The sequence below is a fragment of the Lissotriton helveticus genome, chromosome 7 (assembly GCF_964261635.1).
Source record: "Lissotriton helveticus chromosome 7, aLisHel1.1, whole genome shotgun sequence".
Taxonomy (NCBI): domain Eukaryota; kingdom Metazoa; phylum Chordata; class Amphibia; order Caudata; family Salamandridae; genus Lissotriton; species Lissotriton helveticus.
This window is the reverse complement of record NC_136068.1, coordinates 713,743,994-713,767,269: the sequence shown is the minus strand read 5'-3', so window position 1 is coordinate 713,767,269 and position 23,276 is coordinate 713,743,994. Positions and strand designations below refer to the sequence as shown.

The 23,276-nt window shown below is 43.9% G+C and overlaps 1 protein-coding gene across 2 annotated transcripts in view; it reads right to left on the bottom strand.

Annotated features, from left to right (window-relative positions):
* DPYSL3 (dihydropyrimidinase like 3) overlaps nucleotides 1-23,276 on the bottom strand; it is a 375,973-nt gene that overhangs the window by 106,374 nt on the left and 246,323 nt on the right. For both annotated transcript variants that reach the window (XM_078653034.1, XM_078653035.1), the window contains exons 3-6: nucleotides 16,045-16,229; nucleotides 9,977-10,141; nucleotides 732-793; nucleotides 300-380 (exon numbers count right to left, since the gene is read on the bottom strand). In XM_078653034.1, coding sequence (XP_078509160.1) covers nucleotides 300-380; nucleotides 732-793; nucleotides 9,977-10,141; nucleotides 16,045-16,229 — 493 coding nt within the window. The remainder of the gene's footprint in view (nucleotides 1-299; nucleotides 381-731; nucleotides 794-9,976; nucleotides 10,142-16,044; nucleotides 16,230-23,276) is intronic.

Below are 23,276 nucleotides of genomic sequence, written 5' to 3'. Positions count from 1 at the left end.
ACACATGGCCTAAATAAAGACACTCTATTTAGTGTGTTCTCTATACAGTAATTAGATATGCATGACATAGTTTAGATTTACAGTTCAAAACGAGATTTTAATGTTACTAAGATCATAATCAAAACATCTTTTAGAATCCATTAAAATGTAAACGTTGTTAACAGTAACAAAAGGAGTGCTGATTGGGAAGGATTCCACGGTACACCTTATAATCAGAATCCTTTTGTGACATAAGAAAACGCGATCAACCCACATCAGGTGCACTGCAAAGTGTTCGATGTAAACTTCTCTTTGCTTACCTGTGCAATGATATCCCCATTCTCTGCGTGGACCTGAGCGATGGCTCCGAGACTTCCCAGGCATGTGAAGATCTCATAGAGCTGAACAAGAAATGAGAAATGAGAGATGTCAACACATTCCTTATCCTACAGCCAACTGGTGCATAGTGTGTTCAAGCAATTCATCTGTGCCAGAGTTTCTCTACCACGCTCCACTAAATTGACAACATTCTGCAACATGGCACCATGGAGCCGCTCATACCTAGTATTCCTCCCTCTATAGAATGCCTAGTGAGTCTGGTGGAATGCATACAAGAAGCACTGCAGGGGTGACTGCAGAATCACATCTCAGCATCTACATTCTACAAACGCAACACACTCAGTCTGGTACGATGAGGAGTAGAGGGGATCCCGCTTACTCTTCTTGTGTTAAAATTGGAATAGTAACTTTACCTCTGTGTTTGACATCTGATATAAGTCTTTGTATGCCATGTACACCATGAACGAATTCACTCCTACAAAAGAGATAGAAAAATCGTCAAACTAGTTGAATTCCCTGGGGTTTACAGTGGTATAATTGAAGTACTGTTGAAAATTGTTTCAAAATTCAAATTCACCTTTAAGTATGCCGCACCCGGAAAGTGTACAATATTGTTTGAGACTTCGGTACCCACGACCCGTGCAGGTAAGAGCTGTGGGGCCGGATGGGGGTGTGGGGGAGATTTTGACACACAGTGACAAGGGAACATTATTTATTTATTTATTTTCCCTTGTGGTCATCTGTTGAATCCCTGGCCCCACCGCTATTACCTGCACGGGCCACGGCTGGACTCGGGAGAAGGCAGGCAGCCAATGTGGGGCTTCAAACCAGTATCTGCAGTCTGTATAAAGCACCTTCCTGGTGCACATAGGAGATAGATATTGATATGTTCATATAGGTGCAAATTGTTGACGTTCAGTACAGCTCCAGCTACTTTAGATCACTAAGCTTACAAGTATAAATATGTATTTACATTAGATCATCCTTTCTCCCATCGCCCAGGAGTCATGGTGCTGTTCAAATAACCCTGTAATCATAAGTGGTTTTACAATTGGGAGTACCAGATTAAACCACTGTGGCAAATTAAGAAACCTCAGAAGGCCATTGTTAAAAAATATACATTGTTTTTTTTCGTTTTTTTTTTTAAATGACTTCTTGTACTTACTAAAGGGCTTGATTTTAGTCACTAAAGAACATTGTCATTTTAACTGGAACAGAGAAGGTTTTATTGCTGCATCAAATCTTGAACACTATCCGGATATGAACGCTACAACAGCAATGTTAATTAGGTATAGCACTAGCTCTCCATAATCATAGCTTACTTTCCCTTTTATGTAGAGAACCTGGAAAAAAGACTTCTTACACAATGAATTAGAGCATCTGTATGAACATGGTTCACTAAAATATGCTTAATGAAAGGGAACAGAAAACTGCACTTACGTCATAAACATATAAAAACACTCATTTGAATACCCTGAACATTGCATGGCATAAATAACTTACATTAATGGAGAAATGGAGCTGGTTTGCCCCGTAATCCCCTCTGTTGGGACCAACACTTTGGATTTTGCTATTAAGTGTTTTTCTCTGGAATTTATAAGACGCCTTTCAACAAACACAATGTGCAACATATGCAGGAAATAAACCTCCAAATTATATAATACATAAATAAAGAAAAAGGGCATGTGGACTTCGAACCGACAAATTCTGCTGACTGGACATTTCGCCAACTCCACCACGCCATGTGGTTACTTACGTGCAGTGGCAAGTGAGGAAATAAAAAAAGAACAAGGTGGAGACATTTAGGGATACAAAGACAACCCATTTAAAAATAGAAATGAGAGTGAGGGAGTGGTTTACAGCACAGTTCGAAAAAAAGGATGTGGGCCAAAACATGAGATGTCCCAAGGAAACCAATCACAGAATATTTTTCGGGCAGCATCTCACAATCATAGAATATTCTACCCTTCTCCAATGGAATTAAAAGAGCTATGAATTAAGGTGGCACATTACATAAAAACATACAGTTGTAAAGAAGGTAGAGAAATGAACTGGTAGGGGAGGACTACAAAGAGGGAAATTCACTTGCACTTTGCATGTGTTAGTGAGCATCCCACGATGAGAAGTCTTAGAATCAAGAATGACAGTGCAGCATCAAAACATAGTAAGAACTTGCAAATCTTAAAATATATGTTAGGATTCCGGAGCACTTCACTTAACAGCTTCTAGGTTCTAGCTAGAAGTTCAAGCATATCATTCGCTTGAGAGTTTTGGTCTAGTTGTGATTTAAGACGCGCCTTAGTTTTTGGCTAGTCTGCTCAGTTCTTTTAAATGCAACATCGGTTTTCACTCTATAAAATGTATTGCCTGGGTGGTTGGAGGGGTCTGTTTTTAACAGTTTACTGTTTAGTGGAGTAGTGTGGCTCACTGGTTAGAGGCGGCAGGCCTGAGAGCAGAAGTCAGCCTGGGACCAGGGTTCAATTCCCGACGCGGCAGGGTCATGGACCTTGGTCAGCGGACTCGATAATTCTCGCTTCGGTGCTTACTCTAATCAGGGGTTCCACTCGGCAACTCTGGGCATTAGCTTGCCTAATCTCCACAACGGCCCCACCAATTCCGGGGATGCCTGGCTCCACCTTGGGGACACCAAGCAAAGGACCATCCCACAGGGAAAGCCAGGACGGGTTCGCCAGAGTTATACAGCGCCGGGACGCCCCGTTGCTGGGGCAGCTGTGCGCTTTACAAGTATATTACATTTATTTACTGTATTTTTTTTGCTGGGGTGAAACCATGTTAAGAAGTGCTGACAAATAAATGTACTCAAATGCCTAATTTAGCTTGCTGTTTTGTCAGGATTTCTCCTGATTTAAGCAACTGTGCAAGAGCCTCCATAGTGGGATGTTCCAGGAGTTACCATAGAGTCCTTTTAATAGAGTATCTAGAATGCAGTACAATTGAACGTGGAAAGGAGTGTGGAAACAAAGGTGTGAATTACATTTAAAGAAAAAAAAGAGGTTGGATATACAGTGTTGCAAGTAGGTAAGTTTTAGATCTCCTGCACACCATCTTTATTACAGAGTATTGGAAATCAGAAGTGAGCAATGGCAAATACTAAACGGGGGATGGTGTCCCTAATACTTAGACATGTTTCAGGGAAAGAAGTAAAAAGGGAGGGCTGTGCAGCCAAACACTTCACGTCACTCTTACAAGTCCTTCTGCAATATTACTTTGCTCGCAGTAGGACAAACCCACAGCATAACCTATAATTGCATGAAGACATTCACAGCATATTTTAACATAATTTAAACAAATGCTTGTCAAGCAATGAACTATTTCTAATTTATTTAGGACATTTATCAAGACTTATGCGGTACCCTTTTATGGTACAAAAGGGGCTGTCAGCTCAATCATCACAATGTTCAGTGTTCCGCATACATGAATATTTTGACTGTTCCTCATATTTTCTTTGGCCCAAAGAAGCTAAAGGTTCAGCTGTTCCATTGCTACAGTAAACATAGTGCTTGGCTGTGGGTGATCTCCCTGCACTGAGCTGAGTCTCTTTTGTATCTGATGTCAGGAGCACCTCAATCCTAATCAGTGGGTAGCTACAATGGCACTCAAGGGTGTATAAAGTTAATCTGAACCCTATTGTTCAACTGCCCCATTCCATAATGCAGGACGAGGAACCTTTCTTTTTTCCTAAGAGCAAATCAGAATTATTCCAAAAGGGAGCCAATGACTCCTGCAAGCCTCAAGGGCAGAGTAACATCAGGTGCCAATGCTGATAAAAGAATAATAGAAACAATCTGTCATATCGTTTGATTAACATTGAGAAGGGAAACAGCTAAACTCCCAACTCTACCAAAGGTGGCTGCTAAATTCTAATGTCACTAAGGCTGTAATATCCTTGTTGATCAGTGGCGGAGAAGAGAAAATAAGGTGTACTGAACTGGGAAATAAACTAGCAGTGTACAAAATCTGCAATTAGGTTTTTGTGAAACATGTATAATTTTCCTGAAATTAGACATATTATACAAAATGCATTTTGCTGGATCCTCAAGTAACTTTTCTCCACAAGGTTATACTTCGCACAGGGGGCAGAGCAAGCCACCATGGAGTAGGCAGCTCAGAGCCGGAGCTCCTCGCTGCCACTTGGACCCCCGGCTGCCCCAGACACCCGTGCCGGGCTCCAGCCATCTCTCTGACAGCACAGGCCGCCAAGGAGTCTCGAGGATGGGGCTTCAAGATACCCAATCTGGCATGTGCACGGATCCCAGGGGAAGCCAGTGCCACCTGAGGAAACCCCCAAGATGATGGCCCCGTAGTCGTGGAATGACTGTGGCCTCGCAGTATTGTACAGTACGGCCTCTGTTGGATTTCTGGCCCCACTAGTGCAGCGGCGGGCCCTGATTGAATGAGCCTGCACCACGAGCCGGCCCGGGTGAGTCAGGCGGCATTTTAGTGGGAGTCACTCTGGGATGACAGGTCCTTCCCATTGATAGTGCGGCCATCATGCAGCGGGGGCAGCAGAGGAGAGGACTACCCCTCCGAGAAAACTGCCCCTCCAGGCAGAGGGGGCAGCTTGCTAAATTCCGGTGGGGTCCTTGTAACTGCCTTCGTGCCTTTGCTGGTGGCAGAATGGTAATCGGGGAGGACAGCTCCTCTTAATTTCCCTGACATCATCCTGATACGCTTTGTTGGACTACTGAAGGCCTTTTGATTGGAGGTACATCCACCCCGTCCTGGACCCAATTCTTTTTTTATTAACTGAGAAAAAGCACATGTTTGTTTTTAAGACTTCACATTGCGTCACTGAGAAACTGTAATAAATGTCATTGAAATTAATTAAGTCCAGAATTACTGTGAAAAGCAACTTATTTTTCTCATTTTGAACAGATAGACTTAAAAATAACTACCAATCATCGACACATCATAAACACATTTTGGAATGCGACACTAAGCACATGTTATCCAAATGGTTAATGCTTAGCCTCATCCCATTAGCCTTGTACCCCCAAACCTAATTTATTAACCCCATAACCTTAACCTCTATATTTTATGCCCTTAACTCCAGTCCATTACACATTGAACCTTAATCCTAAATTCTTAAATCTGTAACCCAAACCCTTAATTTGTAACCCTATACCCATAACCCCTTATACTTGACCCTAACCAAGCATTCCTTTATTCAATTCCCAATACCCCAATTCCTTTACCCTAAACCTTATCCCAAAATCCATACCTTACACCCCCAAATGGTATGCCCTTAATCCTGAACCAATAATCTCATACCCAAACCCGTATTCCTTTGCCCCAAACCCTTATCCCTGTACCCCAAACCCTATATCTCTAACCCCAACCTCTCCTCCTATAACCTAACCCCCTGTACCTCAAGCCCCACACCCATAAACCCCATTCCTTAAATCATTTGCCTGTTCCACACTATCATAACTTCAATACATTTTGGGAACACACAATTAGGAAATATTACTTTCTCAAGGTATCTCCTAGGCTTTTTTTAAATAATTGGGAAGTGTTTATTTTAAAAGTGTTATTTTTGACGTTTTGGGACAATACCATCATTTAGAAGAACTCCGGGAATAATGCTCTTACCTCTTTCCCACAAATTACAGTTCAGCAAACTATGGAAATGTTAATGGGCCTAAAATCCGGTGCTCCTTCGAAACCTTGTATGTCCTCCATACTTAAACTGGCTCCTGACTTAGTAGCTAATTTCCTGTGTAAGGTGTTCAATAACATACTCTTTATCAGGTAGCTACCCGGTTACCTGGAAGGAAGCCAACGTCTCACCACTTCTTAAAAAAACCTAACGCTGACCTCTTGGGGTTGGAAAACTTTCGACCTATTTCCCTTCTCCCTGCCCCTGCTAAAATCCTAGAGAAATTCATGAACATTGAGTTGATGAAATAGGTTGAATCCCAGGAGATCTTAGGTCGCTCTCAGAACGGGTTTTGCACCGGTCACAGCACCGAGTCTGCCCTCATTGCGGCCACTGACTATATTCACACACAGGTCGATCAGGGTAGATCGGCGGGGCTGATTATGCTCGACCTATTTGCGGCATTCGACACCGTCTCCCCGGTACGCATGATTCAGTGTCTGTGGTAAGTTGGAGTCATGTGAAGGGCCCTGCAGCTTCTCCACTCTTTTATGTTAGGCAAAAAACACATCATTAGCTGTGGAGGCTACAGAGCAAAGGCTTTTAACCTTCCTTGTGGGGTCCCCTAAGGGTCATCACTGAGCCCCACTCTTTTTTATCTTTATCTGACCCCTCTGGCCGAGCTGGTGTGATCTTTCGGATTCCAGGAGCTCTCCTATGTGGACAACACTCAATCATTGTTTCCATCTCAAATGATTTGCAATTTGTCGCAGAGAAGTTTAACCAGTGCATGTCCAGCATTATCTGCTGGATGAATAGCAACTCACTAAAGATCATTGCTGACAAGACCGAAGGTGGTGGTATTTAGCTCACAGAATTCCATCAGTTCAAATGCCTGCTGGCCTGCAGATTGTGGTCCCCTTCCTGTCCCGAATAGGACAGTGAAAAATCTGGGAGTCACTTTTGACGAGGGTCTGACGTTTGATGCTCAGGTCAGCCGAACAGTCAGCACATGTTTCTATATGTTAAGAACCCTTAGAAAGGTGCTGTCATATATTCTGTCTGAACTGCATCTGTCTACCACCATTGCACTAGTCACCTCACGGCTGGACTACTGCAACGCTCTGTACCTTAACATCAATGCGGCATCCCTGAACAAGCTCCAGGTTGTACAGAACGCAGCGGCAAGGCTGATTCTTAACATTCTGAAGCATCAGTCAGCCAGGGAGGGGATTCATGTCTTGCACTGGCTGCCTATCAGGAACCGCATTTCCTTCTGAGTATGGTATATAAGGCCTTGCACAGTAAATGCTCGCCACATCTGAAAACCATATGACAATAGTACACCCCTGGGAGGACCTTTTAGAATATCCACACAGAAAAAACTGGTCTCGCCCAGCTATCATAGGTGCAGGTGGGGCGGCCGCTCCTTTTCGGCAGCAGCCACCAAGCTTTGGAATTCTTTGCCCATCTCCAATGCGGACTCTCTTCCAGTTTTCTAAAAAGTTTTGAAAACATGGCTATTTTTATCTTAGTTGACTGTCTGTGCATCTCTTTCCTCCTCCGTCTGCCCCATGCCTTGACACCTTCGGGTATAAGTGTGCTCTACAAATATTATCCTATCCTATCCTTTGCAGATACAATATTGATCCACCAAGCACTCAAATAATCAATTACAGTCCACAAATTGTATTGTCCTTCTTCTTAGGTAGCACGCGAGAAACTACCGAGGCGATTACACGAATTTCGAATTACGGACCGGGATCACTATTATTTACAAGAAAGATGAAAGGGCCATAACTGCAGAAGTACGAATACTGAAAAGGGATACACATTTACAACAATTAAAATACGATATCGTGCTACAGAATCACCTACTTCAAAATACGAGCTATAACGCTGAACTGGATTCAGTGGGTTGAACCTGTCCTATGATTTAATTGGACCTGAACTGCCCTGAAGAAGTCTTATTGTCTAAGACGGACTAAGACGAAACACGTGTTGGCTGTTTTTTGGAATTTACTTTGGATGAAGAAGAGTTAAAGAATAAAGAAAAAAGAAAAGAAGAAGGACAATACAATTTGTGGACTGCAATTGATTATTTGGGTGCTCGGTGGATCAATATCGTAATTGGTCGGATCACCTAGGTGGTTTTATTTGGAGTCAAGGCAACAGGCTCACATCTACCTGGAGCACCGAACTTACTTTTGCGAATTACTTCTCCTGAACTTGCTGTGCGCTCCCAGAAACTGTTGTCAAATTTGTATATCTATCCTTTGCAGAGTTGCATGTACCCTGAGGAAACTCTCATTACAAAATGAGCAAATAGGACAAGGATGATGTATAATGACATTATGCCCTACAAACCATAGATAGTTCAGACAGCTATCTTCACAAATTAGCTAATAAAGGGATCCACTTAATTTAGATGTTTTATTTTTTCTTCTGTTGGATAAAGACAAGTCTTTCATAGATCTCTCTGTACTAACGAAACAGAGCATTTGAGACATTTATTAAGATTAACTTTCTTCATTATAGCAATCCTCTTTTCAACACAAAACTGAGGGTATCACAGCCTCTCTCCATTCTTCACTCTCTTTCTCTCTGTGTCAATCCTTTATTTGTTTCTTTCTCCATTCCTTTCTTTTTCTTTCACACACACTCACTCTACATTTTCCTCTCCTACCCCTTTATGTTGGCTATGGTTAAATACATTTATTTAAAGCTATTATAGATGATGAGCAGCGTGGAATAAGCCATACGAACAGACCAGCTGAGTGTATTATGCTATATAGTAATAACACTGTTGATGAAGGAAAGAGGCATCATGGCCTAATTAAGGCTTCACCTCATGGTTTTGTTTTCTCAAAATTCAGTGAATATTTGTGGTGTCCATAATCGTATGTGAAGGTCTTATGCGCAAAGCTAAAGATATCTTCACTAAAACTTTATTTTCCATAAAAGTATATATTTTCCTCCATCAAACACCACATCCACCTGTTCCTTGCGCCTAATCTCCTATTTACAGGCAACCCACTCAGCACTGCCTTTGGCTGCGTGCATAGAACTTGACCACAGGGCCTGGCTTTGGCCTTGCTCTACGCTCCACCTCTTGCAGGCAGTCAACCTCAGCAGTGCACTGCCTTTGGCCATGGTAGTGGGGGTCAGGTGGTGCTGGCTGTAGAGCCTTCCTTTGGCATGCCCCCGTGCCCAACCCGCCACAGGTGGCCAAGTCAGCAACCAAAGCATTCCAATGGCAATTAAAAAAATATATAGGATTTGTGAATACTGTGACCAATAGCACTGAAAGGAGTTAATCTAAAGATAGCAAAGGCACTTCCTTATGTTCTACTTATATAACAATTCTGGTGTAATGCCATTCGTGGAGCAAAAAATCCAACTGGACTTAAAACGGAAATGCTATTTTTGGACAGCACTGTTTTTTAAGCTTGCCATAAAGATCTGAGGTGGATGAACTTTTTGGGAGAAAATTTTTTCAGATCTGTCACCCTCATGAAACCACCTTTTTATTGGAAATCTTGACCTAATCATAAAGGATTCTTGTTTTTATTATGTATAGCTATAGATCTACACATCTATATATATAGAGCAAGAGTGTGAAAAAGAGAAAGAGAGGGGAAGCAAGAGAGAAAGAGAGAGAGAGAGAGAGATGATCATTTTCTCACATGTTTTTTACTGTCTGATGTTTGTTTGTTCATTTATCAGTTTATCCGTCAGTTAGTTACACCATCTATACAGTCATTTCTATGTCTGTCTATTCCTCTACCTCTGGTTCTCTATCTTTCTATCTGCCAGTCTGTCTTCAAGTCCATAAAGCCATATTCATCTCTTCTCTCCAGTAGTTGTAGCACCGATTCAATAATTTCTTATCCTCTTTAGCTTATAATGGATACAAAGAGCTGACCAAAGGAGGCCCAGGTCATCATACACATTTCTGCCCCTTCAGTACTGCGATCAATCACCCAGGACTCTCCGTTCTCTGCCCCACGCCCAAAAAGCCATTCTGCCTTCACCCACCTTTCTGTTTGATGATCGCCTCCACCTCCTGCTTCACGCTCTCATTCCAGTGGGTGATGTCCACGTGCAGGGCATAGTCGCAGCAGGACTTGGCGTCGGCCCACTCCCGCCACTTCTCCAGGGCTTCAGTCAGGCTGCATTCGGGCTCCGGGAACACATGGTCAACTGGGGATGGACAAGAGAGGAGAGGGAGAGATGAGGATACTGCTGAGCTTTGGGCTTCGCAAAGCTCCAACCACGGAAATATAGACCTGAGGAGACAGCCTGTAATGTAATTGCCAACACATACACATTAAGAAGGGACAACTGCCACAGAACAGCAAGAGGTTCACTGATTTATGAGAAATTGGATCAGTCACATGTCAGCCACTGCAGACATGTGACAGTCCAGAGCCTTGTCACATGCCTTTATGAAGCACTGACATCTGTAAAAATATCCCTACATCCACAGAGGCCAGCTTATTTCTTTTTCTCTTGACAGAAAGAGTGCTGAAAGGCATTAAAAAAACATGCATAATGCAGGAACCCTACGTGAAAAGGTTATTTTATTTGCACAATCAAACCTTGAAAACAAATGCATGCAGAATTTGACAACATTCTCTGTGACCTTCCAAAAGATTTAAAGGATGCACCGAACGGTCCGCGCGAAAGCGCGGTCTCGCCAGAGAGACCTATATTCAGTGACTCTGCTTCCACAGGAGAGGGGACAGGAGCTGGCCGCGCGCAGGAAATTGAGCGGGCCACGCGCACGTGAACGCGCTCGCTGTGGCCAGCTCCTGTCTCCTCTCCTGGAAAGCTCCAAGACCCACGCATGCGCACACACAAACACGAGCGCCCATGCACGCACGCACACATACATACAGAGACACACACCCCCGTCGCACACATACACACGCGCGCACACACACAAATGAGTGCACCGAGCCCCTCCCCCCCTCCATCGCACACATACCGCCAGTGCCGCTCCGCGCTCCCCGGTCAGATCCCGTGAGCAGCCACAGCGGAGCCCGAGCGCAGCCGCCGCCATGTCCCGTCAGAGCACACTCTTCAACTTCTTCACCAAGTAAGTCCTTCCGCCGCCCGGCCACAGCTGCTCCTCTCCCACCGAGGCCTCTCTCCCCGGCCAGGGCAAGCGGGAGGAGGCTCACCAACACCGCCACAAGCACGGGAAGAGGCCCGGGGCCGCCGCGAGCAGGTGGATGCTGGTTTAAATGTTCCTGTGATCTGAAACTTTCCGACAGCTGAGCCCTGACAGCAGCGCCCGGAGGGATTCATAGGGTTTCAGAGCAGCCCCTCTCGGAGGGACCTCAGCGGAGGCATGGAGGCGCCCTGAGGTAGAGCTGCGCACCACGGAGCACTCAACAAAGCAAGGCAGGTAAGAATCGCATTGGAAAGGTGCCTGCTTCTTGTGCACAGTCGTGAAAAGGTCACACGTGCCTTTTAAAATCACTGCTTGGCGCATCGTTTATTTCTGCTTGAATATCGTGGCGCTACATTTCGATCTTATTACTCCAGAGCAGCCACACTATTTAAAAGCTCAAAATCGTACCGGTGTATTCTGTTTTAATAACTTTGTCATAAAATCTTACAAAAAGGAGAACCTAGGTGGTTTATAACAAAGCGGGGCTTCAATCGCGTCATGGAGCTTAGAGGCGTGCGGGGCACTAAACGTGCTAAACAAACACAGTAGTGCAAACCCTTATAGTGCAGAGTTACAGACCCTTATGGTGCAGAAGCGCAGAACCGTAGGGTGCAAAAGTGCAGATCCTTAGGGTGCAAAGTGCAGACCCTAATGTGCAAAGTGTAGATCCTTAGGGTGCATAAGTGCAACTCCTTAGCATGCAGAATTGTAGAACCTTAGGGTTCAGAAGGGCAGATTCTTAGGTGGCAAAAGTGCAAATCGGTAGGGTGCAGAAGTGCAGATCCTTAGGGGGTAAAAGTGCAAATCGGTAGGGTGCAGAAGTGTTATTGACAATTGGCGCTTGTGTAGCCCACAGTCTCATAGACAAGGGGTGTTCTGCGCCCCCTGAGCCCTTGCTTTAAGTGCCGTCCTGTCGATGCTCTGGGTTTACAATTGGTGTTAGTTTGACTTACCTCTGAGGCTGGGGTAATAGTGGGGGGCAAGGGGGGGGGGCGGAAGGGTGAGATAGCCCGTACTATATTTTAGGAGCTACTTTTAGTGTTGTTTCCTAGTAAGACAAGGGAAGGCTCAAGAAGGAAACTCCCGCAATCCGAGCCAGCGCGCCCTTCTGTCCCCCTCGAGCGGGCAGCGGTCTCGGCGTGTGATCTTGGTACTTTATCGGAATTTATTCTAAAACCAAAACCCGGTGGCGGATCCTGCCAACCCCGAGTGCATAAACTCAAAGGTGCCCCGTCCAGCGCCAGTCCTGGTCCAGTGACACCAGGGCTTCGGGTTCTGGGACTTGCTGTTTGACCTGGCCCCATTAGAAATTCTCAGAATGCATTGTGGCTGGCTAAAGCAGCACTAATGGTCAAAGTGGAGATTAAAAACCACTGCTGACGAAGCATCCACGTTGTAACTTCACATCCGACAAATTTCTTAAGTCTTAGCCGCGAGATGGAGAAGGGGTGCTGTGACACGGGGTCATTGTTTAGTCACTGAACTCTGGCGGCACAGGGGGCCCTTAAGGAGGGTGCTGCTGTACACAGTGAATGAATGCAACTCTTTTAAGAGCTCTGGGCGATTCCAGGACTTAGTTCTCAGGTCTAGATTTGTGTTTCATGGCCAAGGAAAGAACGTTTCAATCAAATCTCTTATTCCTGTTCAAGCCTGGATCGCCCAGTGCTCAGGTGCATCATCAGAGCTGTGTGAATAATAACTGCGTCAGCCCCGTGCTCAGGTGCATCATCAGAGCTGTGTGAATAATAACAGCTGTGAGCCCGTGTCTGAGGTGCATCATCAGAGCTGTGTGAATAATAACTGCTTCAGCCCCGTGCATGAGGTGCATCATCAGAGCTGTGTGAAGAATAACAGCTGTGAGCAACAGCATACTCTTGCACACACTCTCACTGCTCACCAATTCAAAGTTTGCTAAACATTTTATGCAACGCATTGTCATACACAATGCCAATAACTCAAACTTTAATGCTGGGAGACCTATTGCATTGTAAATGCTTGTTATGGATAGGTATTGCTCCCAAAATCCAATGTGCCCTAGAATAATAATAGAGTAATGATGCCACACCCTCCTCAAATTAGGGTCTGCTCATGCATCTTCAGACGGTTACAAAATAAAGTCTAGCGAGTCAATCTGGATATAATTATGTTATACAGATCTTATATTGGGAGGGTAATATGAGCTTTCTGGTGCACCATCACTTTAATTCCAGTAGTTCAAAAAAAGTCGAAGCAGGGCAGATGGGTAAGACAGCAAGAATAATAACCTCATTCATAAAACTGACGACTACATAAAAGAATAATAACAACCTTCACGCGCCAAATGCAGAGCTGTTTACTGGATACGTGTAGGCAAGCAACAAAGGAAAGTGTCCGCCCCAGGTGCAAACAGCTGCTCTGTGCACTCGCCGAGGCCGCAATCCGTACAAGCTGTGTTTCCTGAGGCAGTTTACAGTTTAGTGAATGAACCTGTGACATGCCTTTAAAATGAGGGATAGCTTTGCTCTGAAACGCATCTACCTGCAGCATCTGCATATTTTGTGGATAGCGCTGCATTCTGGAGCATCAGACTTCTAACTTCTGTCTAATATAGGCGTTGTTGTGGTGTGCAATGGTGAAACACGTACCATCTGCGTAATCTGAGGAGTAGCCCTGCTTTCTAATGCTTCAGCTTGTAGCACGTACTCAAACCGAAGGATAGCGCTAATGTTAATTCCCCTTCACGTCATTGCGCTATTACAATAATAACAGGTCGGTTATCTAATGCACCAACGTGTTGCATTCCTGTAATCCGAGCCATAGCTCTGCTGTTTTGTGTGCAGGCCTCCAACAACTGCTTAGCATGAAAGACTGCTCTGCTGCCTGTAACATCTGAGTGGGGCCAGTCAGTGCACCTGGCTCACATAAGGGCTGGTTCTGCTGTCAGATGCATTAGCCAGTGAGATCTGTGTAATAGTGAAAAGCTATAAGGAACAGATGTCCTATAGAAATGCACCTTCTTATAACAACCAAGCGGTGTGACGGAGAGCTGCAGCGTCCAAACGCACACTATTCAACATCTATAGATCTGAGAGATGCCAGCTCTGCTGTGCAATGGACGTGTGAATTAACGTCACCTGAGGGAAGTCAGGGGCGGCCTTAGGCATGTGCAAGCTGTGCACCTGCACAGGGCCGTTAAACCCCAGGGGCCACGAGGCCAATATATATAATAATCCTCTGAGGATGGATACATATTTGTGTGGCGGCCCCTGGCAGGGATTTGCCGGCCTCCGGCTCTGTTCCACTTCCAAGCACCCTGACCCCCCCCCCCTCTTCACTGGCCTCCGAGCTCCACCCAGCCCGGACCCCCTCTTCCGGGGCCCCCTACCTAGGCTCCCTGCCCAGGGCTGCCATGAGCCTAGAGCCACCCCTGGGGAAGTCCCTTATGTTGAATGTATCTGTGTGCTTCCTCTTTCCCCTGAGCTATCTCAACTCTTTGCCAGTGCCTCCAAGGTCTGCCAAGGTGCCGGTGATCTGGACTCCTCGACATTCACTTGCAATAGTAGCGTCATTCGAAGGGTATCAATGTGGAAGAAGAAATAAGTGTATAGTATATGTACGACCTCAATAAGGCTGAGAGGTCTCTAACCAGACCTTAAAAGATGCGATCCTAGAGAGCGATAGCTCTGCTGTTTATGAAGGTCGCTTGGAATATGTGTGTAACATGTGGTAATTTCCTTCTATTGCACGAGAGCAGATTCACTTAAATATTATCTTTTTTAAAGCTAGTTTGGCTTTCGCCAGGCATGTTCCTGGTCTGGGTTAACCAAATCAAAGCTGGGTCTTAATTCGAATGCTTGCAGTCTTCAGCCTCACGTGACGCCATCTTTATGGTCAGTTTCTATGAATAGGCTTCTTCATTGGGTGGGGGTAATGGGCAAGTTACAGCGCATTGGCATGCAGCTTTAGGAGAGTTTCATTTGTTTTCTTGGTTTGGATGGTAATGCAGACGTGACATCCCTGTTACAGTGTGCCAGTCTGTGGCCAGGGTGGCCATGCCAAGGTGGCGACGGGCCCAGAATCCCAGTAAACAGAAAACCCTTGTCGGTGCCAGGCCTTCATTAGTAGGGATTCTGTACTGGTAGAAAAAAAACTGGGATGCTTCCAGCAAGGGAGGAGTAGTCTAGTGATATAAAGATGATTCTAGATCCAGGAGACCAGGCTTCTCATCCTGATTTCTACATGTGACACGTGGTGTGATCCTATGCACATCAACCTATCTGTCAAAATGTAAAATGAATCAAAACTAACTAATGCCTGAAACGCTAAAGAAATAACTTGACATTTGCAATTAGAGGCTACAAGGCTAGGAACGCTCAGTGGCATGTTGTGCATGGATCAGTAATGGCTATAGGTGGCATTTTAAAAGTATGACATTTCAATTAATGACCAGAACTTTGCTCCCAGAGGCCAGCCCTGACTATGTGCTGCTTTTCCACAAGCGAGGTGGATGTCCTTGACACAGACTCTTTCTGATAAACTTTCTGAAAATGCATAAATTCCCATCTAACCTCATTAAAAATAGGCGATTCAGATAAAATCGCCAAACATAACTAAAAATTAGCCTGGATCTATGCACCGTGTGATAATAGTCCACGGCCTTGTTTGCCATTGTCAGCGCTTCCACAAGGGTTTATTCACTACTTATTACCGGTAATCTTGGGGTATTTTGGTAAGCAATAAAAATAGTATTGTCATATATCCGATGCTTGAATCAAGGAACTGCCCCGCATCTCCGCCTACTAGAACCCAATGGGCCCGCTCAAGCTGGACCTCACTACTGCCTTCTTCATACAACCCAGTGAAAGTATCGACCTTCGTGTCACACTGCCACCTATGCACAGCAGAGTCATCCATGTCATACCCCTGCTCCCCAATCGCAGACACTCACTTATCATGGTGGTCCCACCAGCAAGGGCAGCTTTCGTTCCCTGGAAGAAGTCGTCCACTGCTGTCATCCCCCTGTATGGCATTTGCAAGTGTGTGTGCACATCGATTCCTCCCGGAATCACCATCTTTCCATTGGCTTCAATGATTTTCACCCCTCCGGGCACGATCAGGTTGTCTCCAATTTGCCTAGAAGAACAAGAACATGTAAGTATTAAACAATCAGTCTCTTCTCAGTTTTGCCACTTACTGGCAAGGAAGACTGCTCGGCAAATGCATTTTGAGTGATATGCCACAAGACTGAGTTAAGTTACATTAATGATTTTTTTAGCATGGCTGTTACCTAAGTGGGTGTCCTGGCGCTAATGAATTAACCTAAGGAACTTCATACAACAACAACCACTTAAACAAAAAGAAATGTATTTAAAGATCTCCTGAATCAAGGGATGCAATATATATATATATATATATATATATATATATATATATATATATATATATAGAGAGAGAGAGAGAGAGAGAGAGAGAGAGAGAGAGAGAGAGAGAGAGAGAGATAGATAGATAGATAGATAGATATGAGCGACTTCGAAAGGGAGCTCCAGAGCATAGCAGTTTAGACTGTGATGGGAAACATCCATTACAACGAAACTTTTACAACGCACTACCATTACGACACAACTTTTACAACGCAAACCATTACAACGCATAGCGCTGGGGGGCGCTCTAGGATAGGGAATGTATTTAATATACTATCCAACACCTTCCCTACTATCCACGGGGACTGGAGTTGGAATAGTAAATTAAATAAATCACTATCCAGCGCCTAAAAGCATTATGCGTTGTAATGGTATGCGATGTAAAAACCGCGTTGTAAAGGCATGCGATGTAAAAGTATGCGTTGTAACGTCATACATCCACTGTGATCGGTCGCTTCTCAAACGTTTCTTTCTGTAGTAGGGGATCGTCAGTTTAAGCAGCAAAATGGATCTTTGGAGTCTAGCTGGGATGTAGTAAGTCGATTTCACTTGAATATATCTGCATCCCAGCTAATGGAAAGTTCAGTGAACAATGCAGAGGGACTTATATATGATTCTTTGCTCAATAGAAAGGAGAGATTGGAGATCGTCCTGGCGGATTGAATAATTGGCCACTTCGGCACCAGCTGCAGTCTGGACAGCAATGTCTTCGGACATCCTAAGTGTAATGCACTACAATAATCCAATGTAGAAAGAATCGTTGCCTGATAGGTGTCTTTTCTGCAACAACAAGAAATATATAGACAGATCTTTTTAATCGTTCTGAGTTATTAAAAACATGTGGAGGTAACTTTGTTGACTTGGGCCAAGAGTGTCAAAGTGATATCTAAGACAACTCATGAATTCTATTGAACTGTAACTTTAGTGGGGGTGGTCCAAATTGTTGGCCAACAGCTTTCAGACCCGTCTTCGCTGGCAGGGTGGAAGATAAATATCCCTGTCTTATCGATGTTTAACTTAAGAGCGTTTATTGGCATGGAAGATGCTCCCTCAGTCCAGCAGCTTTTAAAACGCTCTTTTATGCTTCCAGCGGGATGGTCCATATTGATGACAAGTTGTGTGCCATCTGCATATGTTATAAATGAGAAGCCAAAACTACATCAGTCAGGCCACTTGGGCTACAAAAACGTAAAAAAGTGTGGGACTTAATGATGACCCTTGGGGTACTCCTTTATGAAGTTCTTTAGATGTGGAGTCGGAAGTTACAATATTCGCAACTAGGGTATGGTCCTGTAAGTAAGATACCAGCCAGTACCTTCTATACAAATTTCATGGAGACGAATCAGAATGATATAATGAGAGATGGTATCAAATGCAGCAGAGCGATTTAATAAAATGCGTCTCTTTGCCTCCTGCGTTAATTACCCACAATAGTCTGTCTACCATGGATACCAGGGCTGAAACCCCGCTATGGAGTGGCATAAAGCCAGGAAATGCTGCCTCTACGATGTCATTTTGGTGTAAAAGAGGCCATCATTTCTTTGGTAACAAACTTTTTTAAGGTTTTACTTTGCAAGGGGTGTACCAAAGCAGTTCCTAGAAATACTAAGACCCTGTATGTTTTTTTCAATATTGGTGTAACTACTGCTTGCTTCAAAGGTAGGTATACATGCTGCTGCAAATGAGCATTACAGAGAGACTGATCCCAACATTCTAGTCACTTATGAAATATCGAGGAGAGGTAGGCATCGCAGGAGTGCATGGTTTGAATGTTAAAACTAATTTGTTCCCTATCTCTGTAGACAGAGGGTTAAATTCAATGAGAAAGATGATGTCTGAAGTCTTACAATAGAGAGGTATTGGACCCATAAGGATATGTCATCTGCACTGTACAAATGAGCCAAGAATGTTGCAATACTTCTCACATCTTCCAAGACCCTAAAGTGAATTATAACATTGGAATGTTGAGCGCTCCATTGAAAACATTAAAAATAATAATAATAATCATAACATTGGAGTGCTCTGTGCTTCTAATGGCTGGTAGAAGCCCGGAGCAACAACATTCCAATGTTTGTTCACAGCAACAGCTGTAAACAAAAGCCTCATGGAGTCCAAGGGGATTTCAACTCCCACAGGCTCTGTGAGGCCTTTGTTTTACAAATTTGAACATTCTGCCCTCAAGGGGCGGAACGTTCTAATAACCTTAGAGCCATCCGTAGCGTGCTCTACCAGCCATTAAAGGTCCACTCCCTTGTTAAAGGCCCTCGCCAAATGCTGGAGCGGGCCTTTAATGGTAGATAGAGCCCACTAAGGCAGGCTCCCAGGCTCTAGTAAAGTCCAGAGCTGATCCTGCACGAGTTTGGCCAGCCTGTGAGAAACAGATTCGCACCTCTGGACGGCTGGCAGTCCGTGGGCAAAGCCTGTCCCAGCCACTCATGGAAAAGGCATTTAGGAAAATCATGCAGTTTCCCAGTCAGTCAGTATGGCTCCGCCAAATAAATTTAAAAATGTAAAGTCTTGACTGCCTAAATAAAGTCTCTTCTCATCTTTGTTTTGACTCTGTTTACTAAACTCAGCCAGTTGGCTTAATGGCACACCCACTTTCCATGCCTGAATTTTGAATAGGGATTACATTAGTCATCATACCATCTGTGCAAGTCACTTCTTCCTCTAAAATGCTTTGTTGAAATCTATCCACTTAACTCATAAAATGTGGAGTGAATATCCTGGAAAAGGGAGAGTGTGTTTCCATATTAAACGCACATAGGCAGGAGCAGTCAATGGAACTGAAGCACTCTAGGCAAAATATAATTTTACCTAGTGATGTGCTGCATGTGCCCTTTTAGTGTTCTATAGTAAATTTGCGTAGCTGCATGGGGGCATCCTGAGATATCTGTCTTACCACCACTTGTGCATTCTAATGGTGTCTCCACTTTGTAAGGCATAAAGGATACATGTAGTAATGGAGCATGGTTTTAGCAGTGAGCGATTATAAAATAATTTCAGCATATTTTAATATAACAAATACATAACAAACTATAACAAAAGGGATGTTTTATTATGGGCCAATTATCTGAAGTATTACTGTATCTAAGTTTCAATCAGCACACCTAAGTTACATTTAGATGTAAAAAAGAATTTGCTTGCGAGTTAAAATCGACTCTACTATTTCTGAAAATGTTCAGATCTCCCCACAGAATCGGATTTGTGGGCATTCCAGGATAAGGACAGCTCCAAAAACGTGGTCGACAACACTTGCAAACTCAAAGGTGGGTATTCAAACAAGTCAATTCGTTTTTCATGAGGTGCTGCAGGCGGGACCACCCCAAATATTGGTCGGTTGCAGAGGACGAGGTTCCTTTATATTTTGTACAAAGAAATATTTTGCACAAAGAAATACAAAGGAATGTTACCAAAAGTAAATGGTCTTCAACATGACATTCCCACTTATGGACAAGGGTGGACCTATCACACATCAGGTGCAGTGGCACCCAAGCACAGCGTGTGAGGAGTCCACGTCATCTTAATTATCTCTTTCATTTACTAATAAACAGAGGACATGTGCGCTATTCAGCTTTAATTGCATTAGTGCCCCAAACTGTGCACTTCATGTATCAATTTATATTTCAATATTGAAAATATCAACAATGGAACAACTAATGAGAATCTGCTATGGCTGCGAGTTCCCGAGACTAGTGCTAGTTCAGTTGTTATCGTTATTTCTTTGTGAATTAAAAAAAAAGTCGACAAATGCATTCAGAAAGTAGGCTTAGGCCTATGTGAGCACATTTCTTCAGGTCTGGAGTTATCCGATGCGTTTTGATTTTAATAACATGATATGTATAATACACTGGAGCTTGAAAACACCAAAGCCTGGCTCTAATTTAAATTCTACAGGTGAACTGTGGTGTCTCCAGTCAATTGTAACAAAGAAATGACACAGCTGCTTAACTCATAAAAGTGACGCCACTTCAGTAATATGTCCTTTCACATGAAGCAAGCCCCATGTGCAAGGGCCTGCGTCAGTTTTACGCCTGCTGTGAGGCAGGCGTAAGATATTGACGCATTCGCACCCTAGAAGTGGCACATGGAACTCTCGTAGATTTTACTGCGTCTCTTCTACGAGGCTTACTTACGTGGGAACTCTCACCCTGCATACATTATACCTGACGCAGGTATAATGTAGAGCAGGGGTTTACAAAGTGACGCATCTGCTTAGATGCGTCACTTTGTAAATAGGGCGCAACAGGAGGCATGTTTTATGCCGCTGATGCATCACAAAAAGTGATGCAACAGAGGCGCAAAACTGTCACAAGGCCTCATAAGTAAGGCCCTTTATGTCCTATATTCCTGATGGAGAAATCAAAATGAAATGTCCCTTATTGAAACCGGAATTGGCTGTAGGAAATCATATTTACAATGCAAATAATGGCATGTTTGAGCTACAGGGTTTTCCAGAGGTCCTGTGCTCATTCTAGCTGGCCATTGATCAGTGAAACAGGATTGACTTTTGGCGAAAAAAAAGATGCTGGTGGTGTCGCACACGATTAGTTTCGCGCTCCCATTTTAACAATAATCATACTTGGAGTGAAAGTTGCGAAAGGACCACAAATCAGCAAAAAAAAAAAACTGCACAGCTCTGTGAGTTATTTTCTTTCTTTCATTCCCCAAGCACAAGGGTTTTCTCTTCTGCTGTCCTCTTTTTGAAGATTCTGCACATCAAAGAGGGAGATTCGCCAAGTCCAGGGTGCTGACATTGCCACAAAATTTCTGTTAACAAATTAGTTGCTTAAAATCCATTCTTTGTATCATTGATCTTATTCCTGTAAAACCACGGAGTTTGGCACAAAATGAGGTCCAATTTTGCTGTGTGTGCTTCCGCCAAGTGCCTTAGTGTTCTCTCTGTTCACTCAAAAAATGTATACTCCAGATAAGCGACTTTATTCATAAACACGGTCCCAAACTCTTGTACAAGGACTGCAATCCTCCTTTTACCCAGACAAAGATCCTTTGAAATCTATGAAAATGTGAAAAACGTGCCTTGCTGATCATTGCCTCAGTGCTTGTGCACTGGATACAAGTTCTGCACCCCACAGATTTCTATAACAGGAAGTGTAGATTCTTGTGACGTGTAAACTCTGTGCGACTATCAACATAAATAAAACAGATCAGAAGGACTGATCCACAGTGGGCGGACTTGCGACATAGCCAGCAGGGGTTCCACTATATTTAGGTCTCGATTACGAGTGCCCTGGAATTAACCCTCTTATCTCCGTGACCCAGATTTACTGTTCCGGTGGTTCCCAGCGGTTTTGTGGGTGGGGAAATAAATAATGTGAATGACAAGATTTTGGGGGATAAAATACAGGAATGTGTCTTTCTGTCCTGCTTTCCACAGACTTTCATATAAAGATGTTGGCTACGTACAGCAGTGAGACAAAAAACAACTCGTAATTTCGAAGGGCCCAGTAACTCCGATTAGTGGGCCCTTGAGAATTATTAAGCCTTTTTTAAAAAATTTATTTTTATATAGCGCAAACTTACTCGGCCCGAAGGTATCAGAACGCTTTACATGAGCACCAGTTGCATAACAGACAGACACGGGGAGATTATCCCCTTGCGTGCGTCGGCCGTCCGCCGGCCGTCCGACGTCACGGTTGGCGTGTGCGGAGGACGGCCGGGGGCCGTCCAAACCACGCCCACGCCATTAAATCACCCACACCGCGGAGAACTTTTCGCCGCGGTCAAGGGGTTAAGGGATTTGCCCAGAATCACAGAATGTGGAGAGTCCCTGCCGAGACTCGAACCCGGTTCTCCAGATTTGAGTTCAAATGCTCTAGCCGTTAGGCCACATCCGTGTAATCCGGCCTCAGGCACATTATTTGTCAAAAGGTTACTTGTGACTTTTAATGATCACACAGGAAATCAATCCTAATAAAACATCCTAATAGCAGAGTGGTTGTGAGGTTTTATTCTTTTTGTAAGGGATAAATACAACTACTGCTAAGCAGTACTCATGTTGGTCATGTGAGCAGCTACATACTTTGGCTGAAGGGCTTGGATTGACGGATAAGTGGACACTATTTGTGGTACTCAAATAAAGTAAGAAACTGAAGAGAGATGGGTTACTCAGCCACTGCCCGCCTGCTGCGCCAGGGACCCACTGAGATGGAACGTCATCCTGTACAATAAATATATTCCACCTGGAATCCACGGCTGCCACAGGTGAGAATGTACATATAAGAATTCATTACAACACTATTTCCACAAAACGTCTAAAGTAACACTAAGAAGTTGTAAAACTAAATACACCTTTAAAATGAACACTTCTTACAGTTTTTGTTTTCAAATAACATTCAAGTTCAAGAGGCGCCTTGATGCCTTCGGGCTTAGTCGCGCATTACAAGATTCCTTTCATTTCATTTCATTTCATTTCAAGTTAAGATAGCATGAAAGGGATACATGGGTTAGGGGTTTGGGGTGAAGGTTATAAGTTATAGAGTATAAAGGTCAACAGTATGGGGTTAATGTTATGGGGTTTGTGGTTTTAATTATAGAGTTATGGGCCCTGCATTTAAGGTACATGATAAATGTTTGCGGTATAGGAGCTAGGCATTAAAGGGTTTGGTAAGGTTTAGTATTCGAGGATTAAGGACATAGTGGTTGAGAGTGCAGGGTTAAGAGTTAAAGGAATAGGGTTACCAATATCGGTTTGAGGGTTTGGGGTTTAGAGATTGGGGTACAGCGCTTAGGGGTATAT